The sequence below is a fragment of the Numenius arquata genome, chromosome 16 (genome assembly GCF_964106895.1).
Source record: "Numenius arquata chromosome 16, bNumArq3.hap1.1, whole genome shotgun sequence".
Taxonomy (NCBI): domain Eukaryota; kingdom Metazoa; phylum Chordata; class Aves; order Charadriiformes; family Scolopacidae; genus Numenius; species Numenius arquata.
The window spans coordinates 6,248,868-6,267,072 of NC_133591.1; the positions used below are offsets into that span (position 1 = coordinate 6,248,868).

An 18,205-nucleotide genomic window follows, 5' to 3' on the forward strand; every position below is an offset into this window, starting at 1 on the left:
AACCGCAACGCCACCGTCTCCCGCCTGAGGTACGGAACGGGATGCGCATCGCTACCCCCAGTGCCGCCGCCGAGCGCTGCCGCAGCAAATGCCACGTCCGAGTCAAAGGAAAAGGTCAATCTCTACATGTGCTGTCGTCACGACTCCGTGGAATGATCCAAAAAGTTTAAAATACATGCGGCTACAATAAAACCTTTTTATTTTCCAACCCAGACAAAAGAGAACTTAATGGTCATTTACGTCATTAGCTGCCAAATACGGATCAGTACGCGAGGCAAATCACACCGGTTAAAAACTTCTACACCATCGAAGAGCGAAGATTGACACTGGTCTATTTTCCACACCAACGATGCAACGAGTCTGTAAAAGCAGATCACAACTGGAAGGACGCACTACTAAGCACAGCACTGAATTACACCAGTTTATACATTGCACTCTGACACCCAATACCACTGTTAACAGCGTTACGCCCCGAGCACGACGGGTGGGTTATCTATAGGTGAGGAGTGTACTTCCAAACAAAGTGCTACCCACGTTAGTTTTGCAAAAATGTGAATGTATTGAAAATACTACAGTAGTTTCCAATATGAGGTCTTGAAGTATGAAGTTTAAAAACACTTTAAGACCCTACCGGGGTTTCTGACACCGGACAGCCCAGAGCCCATCTTTAACGCGGGTGACGTTCTCCGAGGTGGCCGCCGCAGATGGGAAGGTCGGTGGCTCGGCAGCCGCAGGAGGGGAGGACAGGCGGGGAGTGTCACCCCGTCCCACTGCACCCCGCGGGTGTCACCCGTGCCGTGTTGCTCCGACGCTGAGGGCAGCGGCTGGTAAAGGAGTGCCGAGACGCTGCCGCCCGCCCCGAGGGAGCCGAAGCCGTTAGAGCAAAGGGTCGGGAGCAGCCAGATCTGGGGTTCAGCCCCATTTCTGCCACCGACTGGGGTGAGTCTGTCACATCCCGCGTCTGGGACAAGGCGACACCTGCACGTCCCTGCAAACTGGCAGGAGCTGCTCCCAGCAATGGCAATAGAAAAGCAGTGCAACCACTGCCAGCGGAACCAGTTCTAAAAAACAGAGCAAAAACCGCCATGGGCAAACTATATGACTCGGGATGGAAAATATTTGCAAAAGGTATTTACAAAAGTTGAAAGAGATTAAATACAATACCACATTCATGTCCAAAAAGCGCTTTCACTACAGTGCATGATTAAAAATACAGAGCATTTTTAAAGTGTATATATATATATATAAGATTAGATTGTGCTTTAAAAAAAATCATTACTTCTGAATTTGACTAATGTGAAAACTGAGTGTTGGGAAAAATACTGATTAAAAATATCCAATTTTATATATACCGCTTTTCACATAACATTTTGCTATACATGGGATGCAAGTAAATACAAAAATACTTTTTTTTTTCCAAGCAGCAGGGTGATCAAAATTAAGAGCATTAATATAGGAGGGCTGATTTTACAAAACTAAGATAAGCCATTAGAGCAAGATGGGGAGAAACTACAATCCAAATTGACTTTTATATAGTATCTTAAAAGAAATCTTTATCATAGACAACTCTTGATATATAAATGATTCAGTATTTTTACCTTCAGCATTAAATATGGACTACATAAAATACAATCTATGCAAAACTGACTCATGCACATAGTCCTACGGAAGTCGAGGGAGCCGCTTACACGAGCGAGGTTTGCAGCCTTTGGTCCTCAGGCCTCAAATTTAGCAAAACGCATAAAGACCTGACAAGCTTTGCTAATCGGTTCCTAATTTCCAGGTGGGTGTTTCAGCCCAGTCCTCTGTGCACAACAGCGAGGAAAACTGAGTTTACAGGGAAGACTCTGTAATACTATGGTAAAGGAGCTGTAAAAAGGAATATACAGCAGTTTACATTTTCAGCTTTGCAAAGCGGCCCGTTTGTTGCCATAGCACTTATCTGCTCATGGGAAAGATTTTCAGTTATGAAAAGCAGTTACTTTGCAACTCCAAATATGCATTTCTTGAAAAACGGGGCGCAGGGGGATTTACAGGTGACATAAAAAATTAAAATGGATTACAACAGTGCCAGCTGCATATGAACTTCAACCGTGTTGAACTTAAGTGATCACAGTCTGGAGTAAAGGCCATTAACATGGAGTTTAAAAGAATCCCTCATGTCAATGTCACACGCAGACCAAAAGAGGTTAGGCATGTAACACACATTTTAAGAGCATTAAGCTTCGGCATAAAGAAAAAAATAAAGTCACCCCCCAGTTACATTCAGTTAGGTGTCACACCCAACAAAAGCTCTACCCAACGAAACAAGAAGCCGAAGACCAAGCGCCCGGCTCTGCTCGGCTGCCACGGCCCGGCCCCCTGGAGCCGGCACTTGCGGGCAAAGCAACAGCACCTACTCGTATTTGTTCCCCTTCCTTTTTAGCCAGTCCCTATCAAAGACCAATTTTTGTTCCTCTTTTTTTTTTTTTTTTTCTTTAATTGTTCGTTTAGACACTATGGAATATGTGGTTCTTCAGCTGTGGTCCATTTGACCTCTGGTGGTTTAGATACTGTGCTCATCACTACGGTTCAGATGCCCCTCCCTCCCCCCTTTTATATCATAGAATTATAGAATCATAGAATTGTCTAGGTTGGAAGGGACCTTTAAGATCATCTAGTCCAACCATCAACCTAACTCTGATAAAAAAAAACAACAAACAAACAACAACAAAAAAAAAACAACAACCCATCACTAAACCATGTTACCGAGCGCTATGTCAACCCGTCTTTTAAATACCTCCAGGGATGGTGCCTCAATCACTTCCCTGGGCAGCCCATTCCAATGCTTAATAACCCTTTCCGTGTAAACATTTTTCCTGATGTCCAATCTGAACCTTCCCTGGCGCACCTTGAAGCCATTTCCTCTTGTCCTATAGCCTGTGACTTGGAAGAAAAGATTGACCCCCGCCTCTCTACAACCTCCTTTCAGGTAGTTGTAGAAAGCAATAAGGTCTCCCCTCAACCTCCTCTTCTCCAGACTGAACAACCCCAGCTCCCTCAGCCTCTCCTCATAAGGCTTACTCTCCAGACCCCTCACCAGCAATGGCACCACTTCTCCCGCTTTCTTCCCTGAGGTTCCCTTTGTTTCAATGCTTTTCAGCAAACCTTACAAAGCCAGTGACGGTCTACCAAGCTAGATAATCCTAAAGTTACAAATACACAGAATCCTTCAGAATAAAATTGCTTCAAAGCTCCTGCAACCGTTCAATACACCCTTCTCATAATGTGACTCACTTTCACCCAAGCCCAATATAGTGAGGACACAGACTTAAGCAAAAAGCTCCTATAAAACTATTAAAATCCAGATCTTCCTGAAGATAATTTATTGCTGCTTATTGGTCCTGAGAAAGCTTTAAGCAACAATACATCTGCAAGAGTTTTAACTGCTGCCTCTTTTGAGAAAGTACGTGGGTCCTGAGATTAAAAATCATGTTTCATTCTATGCACTTAGGCTTGGCAAATGCTCAACTGTGAAGATCAACTATGAATTACAATTTGCCACACTGTATCTCTTCCTTTTGTGTCAATTTCCTAAAAGAGATTTCCTATGAGACACCAAACTGAAGTTCTCAAGATGAAATGCAATGAAATAATGCCACACGTGCACTTCTCAATTCCTCATATTGGACTGGCATTTAAGGACTTCAAATTTATGAAATCTTCCTTCTCCCTTATTCCCCACCTCCTATTAAAAGCTATGGTGCGAATTTTTTGGCCTGGATACCAGAAAATTCCTCATCTGATACTCTATGAAAGGCAACTTCAAGGCAATGAAACAAGCCAACAATAAAACAAAAACATTCACAACTCTGAAAAAAAAAAAAAAGTGGACCCACAGCAGTTACTTCTCAATGGAAGTGTTTAGTAGCTTGAGATTATTTTTTTTTTTCTTTTTAACTTTTTAAGTCTCAGATTTGCATATCTTTAGCTCAATTTCAATATTTGAAAGACTACTCAATTTGCTTTTATAAAAACTTTACAAAAGATGTTTTTAAATGCTTGTAAAAGTAAGCGTTTATCTACTGAGAAAATTCTATTACTGGATAAAACTCTCTGAATATACAGCTGGATTTTTAAATGTGTTTTTTCCTTCCTACAAGTATAATGGCTGAGTGTATAATCTAGATAAATTAGTCTCACACATGATGAAAAGTTATAGCTTTGCCCACTTTTTACCATGTGACGTTTTGTTGCTTTGTAACTTCGAATGCGATAGTGCTTAGGAATTTCCTAGAGCTGGTGTAGAGTGGTCTATAGGGGCTGGTTCACTGGTCACCGCCTCTGTCCAGGTTTTCAATCACCCTAGAAAGACGTATGTTCAGAAGTCTGATCTGACTATCCAGGTGGTCCATCTTCTCCTCGAGGCTGCTGTTGCTGTTTCTTCTCCAGTAAAATCCAACCGGCCCCGTCATGAAGTAGACTGCTACAACAAAGCAGAGAGGCAGGACTGCGTGCTCTGGGTCACCTTCATACTTCTGGAGGATGTACACGCATGAGAGAGTGAAAAGGGCAACCCTCGCAATCCAGAAAAAGCGACCAAACAGCATGTGCAGGAGATAGAAGAAGAATCCAAGGAAGAGAGATAAAAACCAATAGGCAAGTAAAATGGCACCGATCAGCAGAAGAGCACGGGTCGGGTTGTTGGCAATTGCTGCTGGGCTGAAATAATGAGTCAAGTTGGAGGCTGAAAAACAAAGGAAAATTTACAGAATATTAATGAGTGCCTGCCAAAGTGATAAGGGTAAAAATGCAAGTGCAGCTTCAAAGGGTCATGCAGTGGGGTCACAACTGTGCTTTCTAAAATAAGGGGTGAAGCTAGTTCATCCAGTTCTGGATGGACCTTCTTCATATTACTGGCTCAGCTCCAGTGATGCAATCGAATTAATTCCTTCAAACCAGCAGTGCTAAATATTCTTCAAAGACAAACTACTGTAGGGCCTAAGGTCAAAGTTTACATTGAGACTAAAGATCCTTGTTTGTAAAAGTTATATTCTAACGGCTCTCAATTGCACCCTTCTTTCTTCTAGTCCTCCTTTATTTCCGCACACTGTTCCAGGCTGTGAGCATCCATTTAATGATGATACCAAGAAATGGAATGGCTGGTTTTAGTCCTCTTGTTTGATGGTACTGATAGCAAAATCAAAGCCATGTGAAGCAGATAGAGATACCATGGGTCGATGTTTAATGCAGCCTGATAAAACATAATTATTTTCCCACTCAGCCTATGCTTTTAAACATTGATACAGGCTGATAAAGTTCAAGAGTTAACAGGCATTATACTTACCATCAATTCCAAGAACATCTAACAAATCAGTCCATATTCTCCAGAATGTGTCCATTAATATATCCACCCCATTCACAAACCTTTCTGTCAACCTTGAGAAAAACTGGGAAATAAAATTGAAAATTAAAAAAATAATCCTCAATTCCTTAAACACACTTTAAGACTTAGTAGTCATGAAAATTATAATTCATGAAATAAGAATTGCAGACCATTTTGAAGTCCTCCAGGGAAAAAATATAACTCTAAATGCTTTTTAACTCTGTGAATCATAAATTTACTTATTACAATTATCCTTATTCTAGGTATTTTGGCATGTAAATTTATATGTTGGCAGGATTTAAAAATGCACTTTATCAGTTTTACCATCGTTCTGAAGTTTAAAGCAGACACTGTTACTAGCAATGGACATTGGTAAAGCAAAGCAGAGATTTAGTTTTAGCCAGCAACTGAAAGATGACCCCGGCATCAGCCCCAAATGTCTCAAATGCATTTACAGGACAATTTAACAGTATTATTTCTTCCTTCTGGCTGAAGAAAGAAGGAGCAGAGGAATGTATAGGTCGGTCTGCCTGCATGCTTTATATCCTGCAAGTTCACATGTGGCCCTACAGAGGATGCTCTGCTGATGCAGAGACCACGTTTCAGTCGGAGGGCTCCTCACCGACAGCGGTTCTCCCTCACCCGAAACAACCTTTATTTAGAGATTTATTAATTATTTTTTTTTTTCCCCCCGTTTGTTCCACATCAAGCCTCGCCTCCTGTTTTCTTCCCCACAGCACTGCTCCCGCACAGGAGACGAGGCCGCTGCGGGTCCAGCGCCGAGCACCGGCGGCCGGGGACGGCCTCCCGGGGGTGCTCTGCCTCACAGAACCTCCCGGTCACCCCCGGAGGGAAAAGAAGGGAAAGGGAACGGGGATGGGGAAGCGGCGGGGTTGGGGTGGGGGGGGCGGTGGGAGGAAGCAGCCGGCTGCTCACCTTCTGCAGGGCCCTCACGTTGTCCTCGCCGAAGAGGCCGCTGACGCCTTGGTAGAGGCCGCTGGCGGCGCGGCGGAGGCTGTTTTGTTTCTCGGCTCCCCGGCTCCGGGCTGCCCAAACGGTACCGGGTCCCTCCGTTCCTCCCAGCAGCAAAACGACCAGGAGGAGCAGCGACAGCCCCGGCAGCCTCCCCGCCGCCATGGCCGCCCGCGCCAGGCAGCGCCGCCCGCCGTTATGGCGCCACCTAGCGGGCGCGCCGCAAACCTCCTCCTCGGACCGGGGCGGGGGGGGGGGGGGCGGTGCGGGGGGGGGCGGTGCACTCGCAGAGTGCACCGCCACCCCCCCGCACCGCCCCCCCCCCCCCCCCAAAAAAAAAGCACTGATAAAAGCGCATTTTTAAATCCTGCCAACAATCTGCAGGCCCAAACACCTAGAATAAGGACAATCGTGCTAAGTAAATTTACGATTCGCAGAGTTCAAAAGCAGCTAGAGTTATATTTTTTTATTCCCCCCTCCCCGAAGGACTTCCGAATGGTCTGCAATTCTTCTTTCATGAATTATAATTCTACTCACGGCTCCTAAGTCTTAAAGTGTGTTTAAGGAATTGAGTAATTCTTTTTTTTTTTTTTTTTTTTTTTTAATTTTCGAATTTATTTCTCAGTTTTTCTCAATTTAAACTGAAACAGGGGAGATTCAGACTGGACAGGAGGTCTCATCCAACCTGACCTTGAATGTTTCCAGGGATGGAGCATCTACCACCTGACCCGTTCCAGTGTCTCACCACCCTCATCGTAAAAAAATTCTTCCTAATATCTAGTCTAAATCCCCCCTCTTTTAGTTTAAAACCGTTCCCCCTCGTCCTATGACTCCCTTCCCTGATCAAGAGTCCCTCCCCAGCTTTCCTGGAGCCCCTTTAGGGACTGGAAGGGGCTCTAAGGTCTCCCCGGAGCCTTCTCTTCTCCAGGCTGAATAACCCCAACTCTCCCAGCCTGTCCTCACAGCAGAGGGGCTCCAGCCCTTGGAGCATCTTCGTGGTTTCCTCTGGACTTGCTCCAACAGGTCCAAGTCTTTCCTGTACTGACCAGTCCCAATATTTAACCTCTTCCAGTATTTGACCTGTCACAGTATTTAGCCTGTTCCAGGCTACATTTTATATTTAATTATCCACCTGGCAAATTTTTTTCCCCCTACTTTCTAATCGGAATTTCCCACGTCTCAATGGAGGGACGTCGACTCTCCTGCCATCAGCTCGTACCTTCGAGAAGGTTCTGTCTCCATTGTCCCTGCACCAGGTGGGTGTAGGCAGAGATCAGGTCTCACCTTTGCCCTCTCCGAGCACTCTCGGACACCCTGTGCTCCGGTCCCCTGCCCTGCTCAGTGACCTCCGCTGGATGGGCTCCAGTATCAATACCCTTCTTGCAGCGTGGAGCCCAAACCTGGCCACGCTACTCCAGACGTGGTCTCGGAAGTGTCAAACCGAGGGGAAGGACTGCGTCCCTCGACCCCCTGGCGACGCTCTTGCTAACGCAGCACGGGATGCTGTTACCTTCTTCGCTGCAAGGGCACGTTGCCAACTCATCATCAACTTCTCTGCCCCCGGATCTTCTCCTGTGGAGCTTTTCGATCCTTCAGCTGCCCATTTGGGCTCTCGAGACCCGTCACAACCTTCACAGAGCGCACAGTGAGCTGCCTTTCCCGCATGGGTATCCCTCTCCAAGGAGATTCCCGGGTGCAATCTGCAAATGACAAAGGGAATATGGAAGTCTAATGTCAAAAAATGACATCTATCTTTGCAGTACACTATCAGCTTCAGGTCAAGGGATCCTGAAGGACTCTTGTGTCTTTACCCTTGAGAAACTCTGACTCAGATGTGTATGTCGAAATTCAGCACGCTTAATGGTGTGACTCCCTCTTCTGACAGGTTTTAGGTTAATCTTTCCTGACTAACTATGCTAACAAAAGACCAGTTGGGAAGTATAGATTAGACAATGTTATCAGCTCCTTCTGGCTAGTGAAACCCAACCAGGATGTTAGCAGAGTGAAGTAAGAATCCCCAGGAGATAGAAAAGTGCTTTATTGCCTTCAGAGCACGTTCTGGTTCATCGTTAATCGATAGGAGCCTCAGTTAGACAAGACAGGAACACAACGATGGCAACATAAACACAGATCCATAGGTTTGCATTGTGGATTCTGTGCCGAGCGATGACGTGAGCTGGGGCAGAAAATGTTTGCTAAATTGCCCAACAGTACCTTCAAGGCACAGGGGATCCAGACACACACCCCACCCCCGAGCTCTTCGTTGTGCTTGGGAAGGTGTAGGCGGCCCATGACCATGTCTGTGCACCTCTTAGGATCTCTGCTCTGAACATCACAGGGCAGAGCTCTGCTTTTCCTGGCCCTTCCTGGGAAGTTCCTGCAGTGTGGGGCCCAGCTGGTAGCTCTTCCAGTCACTGGAAAAACTTGAGGTATCTCTTTCCAATTTTGTACTGTGTCCTTGACATTTAAACTTTGTGGCTGAGCCTAATCCCAGTAGCTGAGCAGTTGAGTAGGCATCTACAATATAGACATCTTATTATGGCCTTTTTCCCAGTTTGAGTCTGGCCAAAACACTTATTTTCACATTTAGCAGAATGGCCTAGACCTTCTAGCATTTACTTATATTTGGCCCTGAAAGGGTTGGGCCCAGATCCAGGAAGGTACTTAGGATCTTACTTGATTTCAGTAGGATGTAGATTCTTTATATATTTATAAGCGGTGCTTTCATTCTCGTTTAATGGGGTCCTGAAAGTGCTGATATGTTAATACCTGTGTACATTCTGAAGTCTATCTCATACTCTTCCAAAATGGGCTGGTAACTGATGATGGGTATTTTTGAGGTTCTCGTGAGGTTTCTGGTTATCTGCCCTCAGTGTCGTGCGGGGCCTTGACTCCCAGCACGCAGCAAAGTGTCCACTTCTGGGGCATTTCTTGCAGGTAGAGAACCTTGCGGTACAGAAAGACGACTGCAATGTAATTAACTGTCAGGAGTGTTATTTCCTGTGCCAGTTAGAATTCTTCCATTTGCTTCCAGTTGGCATTGCCTTCTCTGGGTCCCCCTTGTGCTGTTTCTGGTCCGATGGGTCTTGTTTCTGCCAGTTTGGGGACGTTCCTATTTCTCTACATGAGTTTCCATCGTGGGATCCCCTCAAAATCACTCCTGCAAAGTGCTTGTAGTTTCTTTCCATCGTTCTTTACAGAGGCTCAGAGGCCTATTTTAGCGGCTGCCTTTGGAAGCCTGCACTCAGGGTTGTCCTTCATATGAGGTCAGGATAATTTGGGAATCTTCCCTGGTATTTAATTGATTTCCTGAGCTGTCTCAATGAGCCTATTTCAGGTACGTTCGTCTCTCCAAATCCATAGCTCTTATGAAATTACGCAGTATTTCACCCTTCTCGTTTAAATAAATGAAATCGCGTCTGCTCAAAGAATACATTGCATCATGGCATGAAATATTGATCTCAACCACAGTGAACTTTTTAATTAGGACAACTGTGAGGTTTCTAGAAAGATCCTCTGATGAGGGTACCAGCGTACAGAAGAAGCGTGAGTGTACTTTCCTTTTTCCTGGTCTGAACTAGAAACTGTGTAAGATGTCTTACTCTGATACAGGGATTTAACAACAATCTGAACAGTATATAGAATAAATTGAGGACTTCTAGGTGTCAAAATTTTAGCAGATCATAGGGTTCTCTCAATTTAAATCATTTTCATGCTGAAAAAAAGGCATAGTCTTAAAGAAAGCCAACTGATGCTACTGTGGACCACTCCTTAACCTCACTGACCCTTATTTTTCTACCTTTACTTCATCTCACAGCCTCAATTTGTCATAGCTGATCACTTTATGACCTCTTGTCATTTTAGGCCTTTTCATATTTTGCTGCTAGCTCTGTGAGGCTTTCCTTGCAATGTGTCACTGCTTTTTTTCTTTTTTTTTCTTTTTCTTTTTCCTTTTCTTTTTCTTTTTCTTTTTCCTTCTTCTTCCCTTTCTGCAAATGCTTTTGATTTTAATTCTGGTTAGTTCTACTCCTAACGACATGTAGAGGTTGCGGAGATCATGGATGTCAAATGAACCAGAAGTTTCTATTTCTTATGCAGACTCATTAACCAGCTGGTGGCCACTCTAAATATAGCATATTTTAAAAAGCTTTCCAAAATCTTTAGATTTCCTAAACCAGGTGTTGGATCAATGGATCATGGTCAGGCCTCAGCACACTGCACAGATTGCCGTGAGGTGTTATTACGAAACTTTTATCTCACAGGCCCATGCATTTCATCACTCCTTTTAATTTCACAGGCCGACTGCAGATTAGTTACCTCATAGACCACAAACGAGGTAGTGCCATCATTATCATTGCTACTGTTAATTGGTTCTGAAGCACCTTTTGAAGGGCCTCTAATCTAATCTAAAACAGAAAACACGATTTAATTTTTAACCTATTATTAGCATTAATAGGTATAAAGCAAGGATTAAAAAGATTTGAAAATGGTCAGTTCCAGTTAATCTTATTCAGGTTATTTTCCTCCAGCTATTCCAATCTAGTCTCCAAACTATTTTTAGTAGTCACTACAGTGCTCTTAATGCTCATATTCTCATTAAAGGCTTATTTAATTTTCCTTCTTTTTCTTCACGTTTTTCCGAAGTCACTTTTGAAAGAAGAAAAAAATGGTTTGGAGGAGGAAAAACCAGACTGAGGGTGAGGAACATGGAGGCATAACCATTCTAAATAAAGGATGAAATAGTAAAACTGCTGTTAATAAATGAGAAGGTCTGCCAGGCTTTCCTAAAAGCCCAAGTTTTATCACCAAATCCCCAGCGTGCCCCTTCCTGCTGGAACAGTAAGTGGGTCAGCCTGTTTTAAATTACGCTTCAGCTCAGTGAAAGAATTTTTTTGGGTCCCTTCTCAGGTGATTTGGCTGCGCATTTTCTTTCTTAGATGCACGGGGTGCTTTGGGTGGAGGAAAGCTGATGTTTCGCAGCTGCTTTTTTACCTTAAAAACGGAAATCTGGGCACGGCCGAAGCGCCCAGGCCCGGCTCGCCTCAGCGCTTGAGGGGACCCCACGCCCGCCCGCCGGGCGCATGAGAGCACCCCCCCGATTGGGCACACCTCCTTCTCATCCGGTCGCTCATTGGTCGACGAGAGAAGAGGCCTTAAGAAACCTCATTTCCGATTGGTTCTACACGGTGTCAGCTCTTCCGCCGTCAGCCGAGCCCTGAGGAGAGCGGGCCCTGGGCTGATGTGGGGCCAGGCGCCCGGCAGCCAATCAGACGCGCGGGCGTCGCTGCCTCCGCGCTCCGCGCGGGATCCGTCCGCAGAGCGGGGCCGCCCGCTCGCGCCGCGCCTGAGGGGCGGTGGCGGTTGGCGGAGGGGAGCGGGAGGCCCGGCGGGGCACGGCCCGTGGGGCGCCTCGGCACGGGTGGAACGGGAGTGAGGTAAAAATGGGACATTACGGGTTTGCTGCCTGTGGTAGTTCGTTTTCCCCACCGCAGGCAGCTGTACCGCTGAAACGGCTCGGGCACCGGAGCTCCCTTATCGCGGTTTCACACCTCGGCTGACCCCTCAGCGCTGCTGCCAAGACAAAGAAAGACACAGAAAAGCAGCTGGCTTGTCCTGATTTCACCTCAGCCTCTGCGGGCCCTTGTCCAGAGAGAGTTATTTAGAAACACATGAAATCTAAAAGTCTTTCTTGAGGCAAACACAGATTTTTCAAATCATGTTGCCTGTAAATTTTCTACAGTAGTATTATTCCTCCTGTAAATTTCATTTAGATCTTTCTGCTACTGGAATTCAATGATAATGTATAGAATCATAGAATGGTTTGAGTTGGAAAGGACCTTAAGGATCATCCACCTCCCACCAGACCAGGTTGCTCAAAGCCCCATGCAGCCTGGCCTTGAACCCCTCCGGGGATGGGGCATCCACAGCTTCTCTGGGCAACCTGGGCCAGGGTCTCACCACCCTCCACAGCAACGAATTTCTTCCTTATATCTAATCTAAATCTCCCCTCTTTCAGTTTGAAACCGTTCCCCCTCATCCTATGGCTCCCGTCCCCGATCAGGAGTCCCTCCCCAGCTTTCCTGGAGCCCCTTTAGGGACTGGAAGGGGCTCTGAGGTCTCCCCGGAGCCTCCTCCAGGCTGAACCCCCCCCAGCTCTCCCAGCCTGTCCTCACAGCAGAGGGGCTCCGGCCCTCACAGCATATATTCTACTTTCATATTTACACCGCCTGCCTGTACAGTTTACCGCCGAGCTCGTATTTTGTCAAGGCTTCTATGAATTCGAAGGGAAACCGTGACCTTGAGACTAACACTTACACAGGCGGCGGGCCCACACCGCGACTCGTGCCTCGCTGTGAGGGAGGTAATCGCCGCCGCGCCGCACCTAGAATCACCTGTCGCGATGTGGCGGTTGCCAACCGGAGAACAGCCCTCCCGTTTTGAAACTAGGAGAAGCCGTGGGTTTTAACCCCGGGTGCGGAGAGCCTCACAGAGGAGTTCCCGGGGCCGCCGGGCTGGGGCGGAAGCCGCGGGGCTCCCGTCAGGGCGGAGAGCGGGGGGATCTGCCTCGGGGTCGCTTGGCGGGGGGGAGGTGTCCCTGAGGGGAGAGCCCGCCGGGAGGGGCCTCCATTCATTCATTCATCCCTCCTTCCCCCGCTTCTCTCGAGGGGGGCGAGGGCGGGTGACCCCCAGCTCTGCGGCCAGCGGGGGCGGAGCCGCCCCTCCCTCCCCGGCCGCCCCACCGCCCCCCTCGGCGGCACTCTTTTCTCTCCGGCGGAAGGTTACGGGGTGAGGCAGGCGGCGAAAAAGGGCTCGGCGGCCCTTAAAGGGCTGCGCGCGGAGGAGGGGCCCCGTAGTCGGGGCTGAGGCGCCGCGAGAGGCGGCTGTTGTGTGGGCGCCTCGCGGGAGGGACGGCCGCTCCTCTCGATCGTTTGTCGTCGTTGTCGCCGCCGCCGCCATGTCCCGCGAGCCCGAGATCATGGAGTCGCAGGTGATGTGGGAGCCCGACTCGAAGCGTAACACCCACATGGATCGGTTCCGCGCCGCCGTGGCCGGCAGTTGCGGGCTCCACCTAGGTGAGCGCCGGGCCGGGGGCGGGCGGGGAGGCCCTCGGGCGCTGGTGAGCCTCCCCTTCCCCGGGGCTGGCCTTACCGCGTCCGTCCGTCTGCCCTTAACCCAGAGAGGTGCTCTGACACACCCCGGGGCCTGAGGGGCTCGAGTGGTCTGGGCTGCCAGCGTGATGCTCTGCCTGTGCCTGATGCAGAGGCCGCCGGCACAGCATCTCGCATAGCGTGAAGGTACATGCTGTTGGGAAATGCAAACAGCTTTATCAGTTATTGGTGCTGCTGCTGGATGTCAGCCCAGGCGGCGCCGGCATTGGTACCTGCTGTGTGCTCCTGACCGCCCCTGTGCAGGGCCGGGGTCCGGCCTGTAGGGGATTCCTGGGGAGAGCAGCAGTACTGAAGGGACTCGATGTTTTAAGGGTGTGTGGGAAGGAGGAATCACTGCCATCATAGCTGTGAGGTTAAGGTAAGCCTTAATGTCGTGCTTTAACAACGTCTGTGTTTGAGATTTAAGGCTGCATTTGCAATCTCATCTTTGATTTTGAACAGTGTGTCTCTGTAACTTAAGTATGCTGGGAAGTAAAAGGTGATGTATAAGTTACTTCAGTGGTGGAAGCTAAGGTTTTTTGCTGTGCATCTGCCTAAACTCTTGAACTTCAAGCTCTGCTTCCTGCTCATTCAGAAATACCTATATGGCTGTGAATAGGTGTGCAGCCTTCTGACTTTAGAAACAACCTGTCAACTTTGAATTTACCCCTGCTTTGAGTAGGGGGTTGGAGCTCTAGAGGTGTCTTTCAACCCAGATTGTTCTGTTTTTCAATGACTGCTCATTGGAGGTGGTGTCTGCAGGTACCAGGATTCAGTGGTGATGGTTGTGTGGGCTCATTCACACCATGAACCAGGTGGACTTCAGTGCATGTGGGGGTCGTACCCTCCAGTTCTGACTGGCTTGTTCTATGCTGTCCATTCTCCCTAAGTATTTGGGGACCAGGTTGCTTGTGTAGCTTTGCTGTAATCATTTGTCTGAGGAATTGAGGGAATAGTTTTGGTAAGTGGCCTGACAAGTTTGTCAGTCTGGTATTAATGCCTGTGGTACAAGCAGAGATGTTCTGGAGTAGTAGCAATGTATCTAGTGCTTCTAGCAGTTCATGTCTGGAAAACAATTGTGCATCTTGATTGGGAATTTAATATGTGGGCAAGGCAGGTCATTAGTTTGGCTGCTGGGGGTTTCGCATTTGAACACAAATATATAGTGTCTAACTCTCCTGCTACATATGTAGCAAGTTCCTACAGGATTTTAGTTAACTTCTGAGGAGAAATGTCATATAACTGATACTCATATGATCAAGATCTAAAGAAGTTTTAGATGTGCTGCCCGTGTTTATGGGCTGTAACAACAAGAACTCTTTTCACCCCATTTTTAAGTGGCTGTCTCCAGTTAAAAGTGGATTTCTGTGCATATATAGAAACCTTTGTCAGCTTCCATTAGATCTGAACTGATGTTCATTGGTGTGTGTGCTATTCAACAACAAAGAATGGATTCTTTATGTAACACCAAGATGTGGACTGACTGAGGAGAGCTAAAAGCAATATAACCCTTTAAACAGCATGGTTCTGTCCAACCCTGAAAATACAGTAGTGAGATATGATGTTTAATTGCTGGAATAACAGGCTGGTGCCCTGAAGGACTTGCATGTTAAAGCTCATTTGGGGACAAACTGTGTAGGCAAGGCAGAACAAACTGTTCTTATTGTAAGAAATTGAATTTGTGGTGACTTGTAGCTTTTTGCATTTATCAAATGATTTAGAGCATGTGGTACAACTGGTTTTTGAAGGAGAAGATGGGAGCTTGAGCTTTCCTTTGGTAAAGTCTTATCCCCACACCAGCTGATGTACAGTGTACAGAATAGTGAAGAGTAACTTGGGTGGAGTTTTAAAAAGGGTATGTAGGAGGCTGAGATTGAGGAAATATGTAGGCAAAAGTTGAGTTATGGAGAGGAGTCTTTGCCTTTGCTTTTACTGTCTCAGTAGTAGCTAGAGGGTAATATCCCATGGATAGAAAAGATTGAGTGGACTAAGATGTGAAGGAAAAGACTGGGTGGGGAAACAGCTGCGGTGATCAAGTGTGAGTAACACTGTAGAGATAGTTTTGAAATGTTTTTTTTCCTCTTGTAAAGCTGGAAGATGCCTTCCTTTATAGGAAGAGGATGCAAAGATGACTTCTCAAGCAATCAGATTGGTAACAGCATGGCAAACCAAAGATAACTGGAAAAAAGACTTCAAGTGTCTAGCTCAAAGCATCAAATAGGAAACACAGTTGGTAGAGCAGGAAGCTTACTACTATCACTGGTGGCAGATACTCGTATTTAATTTGGTTGTTGGCATAGCGTCAGGCAGCATGGACATGACTTGGCAATGTCACTTTTAAGCTGGTGATGAGAAATCAGCTTCAGTTAGTCATACCTAAGGCTGTTTCACACACTGAATTTCAGTATTTCACTGAATTGTGGTTTTTTGGTGTGCATTCCTCAGGTTACTTCATCTGTCTTACAATCATGTATGACTTAAATGGTTTGCTTCCATGTTTTTTTGTCATAGTTTTAATATCTAGCTAGTAAACGTCTTGTTTCACTTCATGCTGTTTTAACATGAAAAGGTTAGCTGCAATCTGTCAGATCCCTTATTTATTGAGGAATAATACATGCTTCCTTTGTAACAGTGCTGTTGATACTACAGTTAGATAATGAGTGGATCTAATCTCCATATTACCATGCTGTTGGAGGTCTCTGCTGTATGGATCTAGTCTGGGACCAAATGTCTTGTGTCAGGAAGACTTGTTTATCTTTTGCTGTGTGAAAGTATCATGTTGATGATAAATAGGGAGTGGAAGTGTCAGTGAGCAGGACTCTGTCCTACTGTCTAATCTTAAGTTTCACTGATAGTAGGAAGATGTTGCACAGAGTTATTAGAAAAGGTCCCTCTGTTCAGGTGTTATAGTAGACTATTTCTGTTGATGCCATAGTCACTTGTCTTGAACAGAGAAGTGTCTACTCTGTGTGATCAGTTTTATCTTACTCATTGTTTTAGCTCTAGATTTTCTTTATCTGGGATGTCTCTAATTGTAGCTTGTCTAAATTTCTGTAGTTCTTTGCATAATGCTAACAGATGTCTATTACTTCTAGCCAACTACGATGACTTATACCAGTGGTCAGTGGAATCCTACTCAGACTTCTGGGCAGAATTCTGGAAGTACAGTAACATCATATGTTCTCGCCTGTATGATGAGGTAAGTCAGTATTTACTCTAAGCAGTCAAGTGCAAGACAAAGGAAAGATAAGCCATTTTTACAAACAATCTTTTGATCTGTTCCTGGAACCTTTGCAAGGGACATCAAGAATCTGTCAAGTGTATAGTCCTGAATTTCCTTGTGTGGTGCTTGGTGGCGTTCTGTTGCTGGTACACTTTAAAGGACAGTCAAATCCTCAAGTTCTATTGTCCTAAATGGTTCTGCTGTAGTGTCCTTGTGGTCATGTGCTCTCACATCTGTTAGAAGTCCTGGCTGCTTGTGAGGAGTCTAATAATACAGTGCCTTCTGCTTTAGGATTGTGCTGGTAGGATATTATCTTGATTTTGTAAATACTGGCATGCAGTCAAGTTCACGTTGATGTTCCCTGAGTCAGCTTACCTGATAAGCACATCTGTTCCACTCCAGTTTTGTAAAACTAGTTATGAAAGTCTCTGCAATCAGATGTAGGCTTGAAATATCTCTGAGGGAATGGTAGTATTTGAATGCAATCACAGGTGAAATACCAGACCATGCCACAGTGCTGCTTTGAGAGAAAGGTGACTTTGAAGCTCTTGCAAATGGAAGGCAAAGCTGGAGCCCTTGTACAGTGCTGGTGTGGGATATCAACATCACCTTGCAGTTTTCCATCTGAGGCAGATGATGGACTAATTACTTCAAAAGCTTGATGCAGAGGAGCCTTTCTGGGTCTTAGAGAGGACTGGACTTGTATCATAGTCCCTGGAGGCCATCTGTTCCAAGAACACGTGGAGTACTGGCCGTTCTGCAGAGTGAACTGGTAAGTGTCTTCTGTCTCCTATCTTACAAATTTCTGTGTAGCATGCTGGGATAGATCAAGTGGTTCCTCCCACAACAAAACTGAGTACTCAGGTGTCTTAACGTGACCCACCCTTTCAAAGAGTGAATTCAGCAAGAATTTAATAACTACCATGCTTTTTGAGTATGTAGTCTGAAGACTGTGAACACTTAATCTTTTATTTTTTCTATAGATGGTAGTTCAAAATCTGGCCAGGTTGTATTTGGATACTGTCTATTTTCTGTACTTATTCTGTGCTGCTAACAAGGCTATCTTTAAGTTTCCACATGAATGTAAATTGTCCTGAGCAAGCAGTTCAGAAGAGCTATTTTTATATCCTTGTATCTGTACTGAGCAAGCTGGACAGTAACTTCTTGTTCTCTTGCCTTACAGGACTGTTACTCCTGAAAGTCTGTCCCTCCAGACACCACCAACGGCTGTTGAACTGGAAGGGAGACGGAAGCAGGCAATGGTGGTCTAGAAATGGATGTTGCTGAGGATGAGCAGCAAGAAAATGGGGATGTCTAGGAAGGCTTTAACTAAACTACTTTGGGAGCTTCTAGCCCCCCGCATGCCCATTCCAGAATGGTCTTGCTGTGATGCAAGATCTTAACAGGAGAGGCAGAGTCATCTGATAGACAAGTTCTGCAGAAGAAGATACTTGACTTGCTCTTCATGGACATTGCTGTTTGCCTCTAACTTTCCCT

The 18,205-nt window shown here is 46.1% G+C and overlaps 2 protein-coding genes across 5 annotated transcripts in view; one reads left to right on the forward strand and one right to left on the reverse strand.

The window, feature by feature from the left end:
* Positions 1–2,479: 2,479 nt before the first annotated feature.
* On the reverse strand, positions 2,480–6,513 carry BRI3BP (BRI3 binding protein). The gene is made up of 3 exons (XM_074159700.1): positions 6,302–6,513; positions 5,327–5,429; positions 2,480–4,726 (listed from the first exon to the last, which is right to left on the reverse strand). Exons 1-3 carry the CDS (start codon positions 6,500–6,502, stop codon positions 4,308–4,310), a joined length of 723 nt encoding a protein of 240 aa, XP_074015801.1. The 5' UTR covers positions 6,503–6,513; the 3' UTR covers positions 2,480–4,307.
* A 6,607-nt stretch (positions 6,514–13,120) lies between these two features.
* Positions 13,121–18,205, forward strand: part of AACS (acetoacetyl-CoA synthetase) — a 41,951-nt gene continuing 36,866 nt past the window's right edge. For 3 of the 4 annotated variants that reach the window (XM_074159495.1, XM_074159496.1, XM_074159497.1), the window contains exons 1-2: positions 13,293–13,410; positions 16,581–16,684. In XM_074159495.1, the coding sequence (XP_074015596.1) occupies positions 13,293–13,410; positions 16,581–16,684 (222 nt within the window). Of the gene's footprint in view, positions 13,411–16,580; positions 16,685–18,205 lie in introns of all 4 variants that reach the window. The other variant, XM_074159494.1, reaches the window with a different exon arrangement.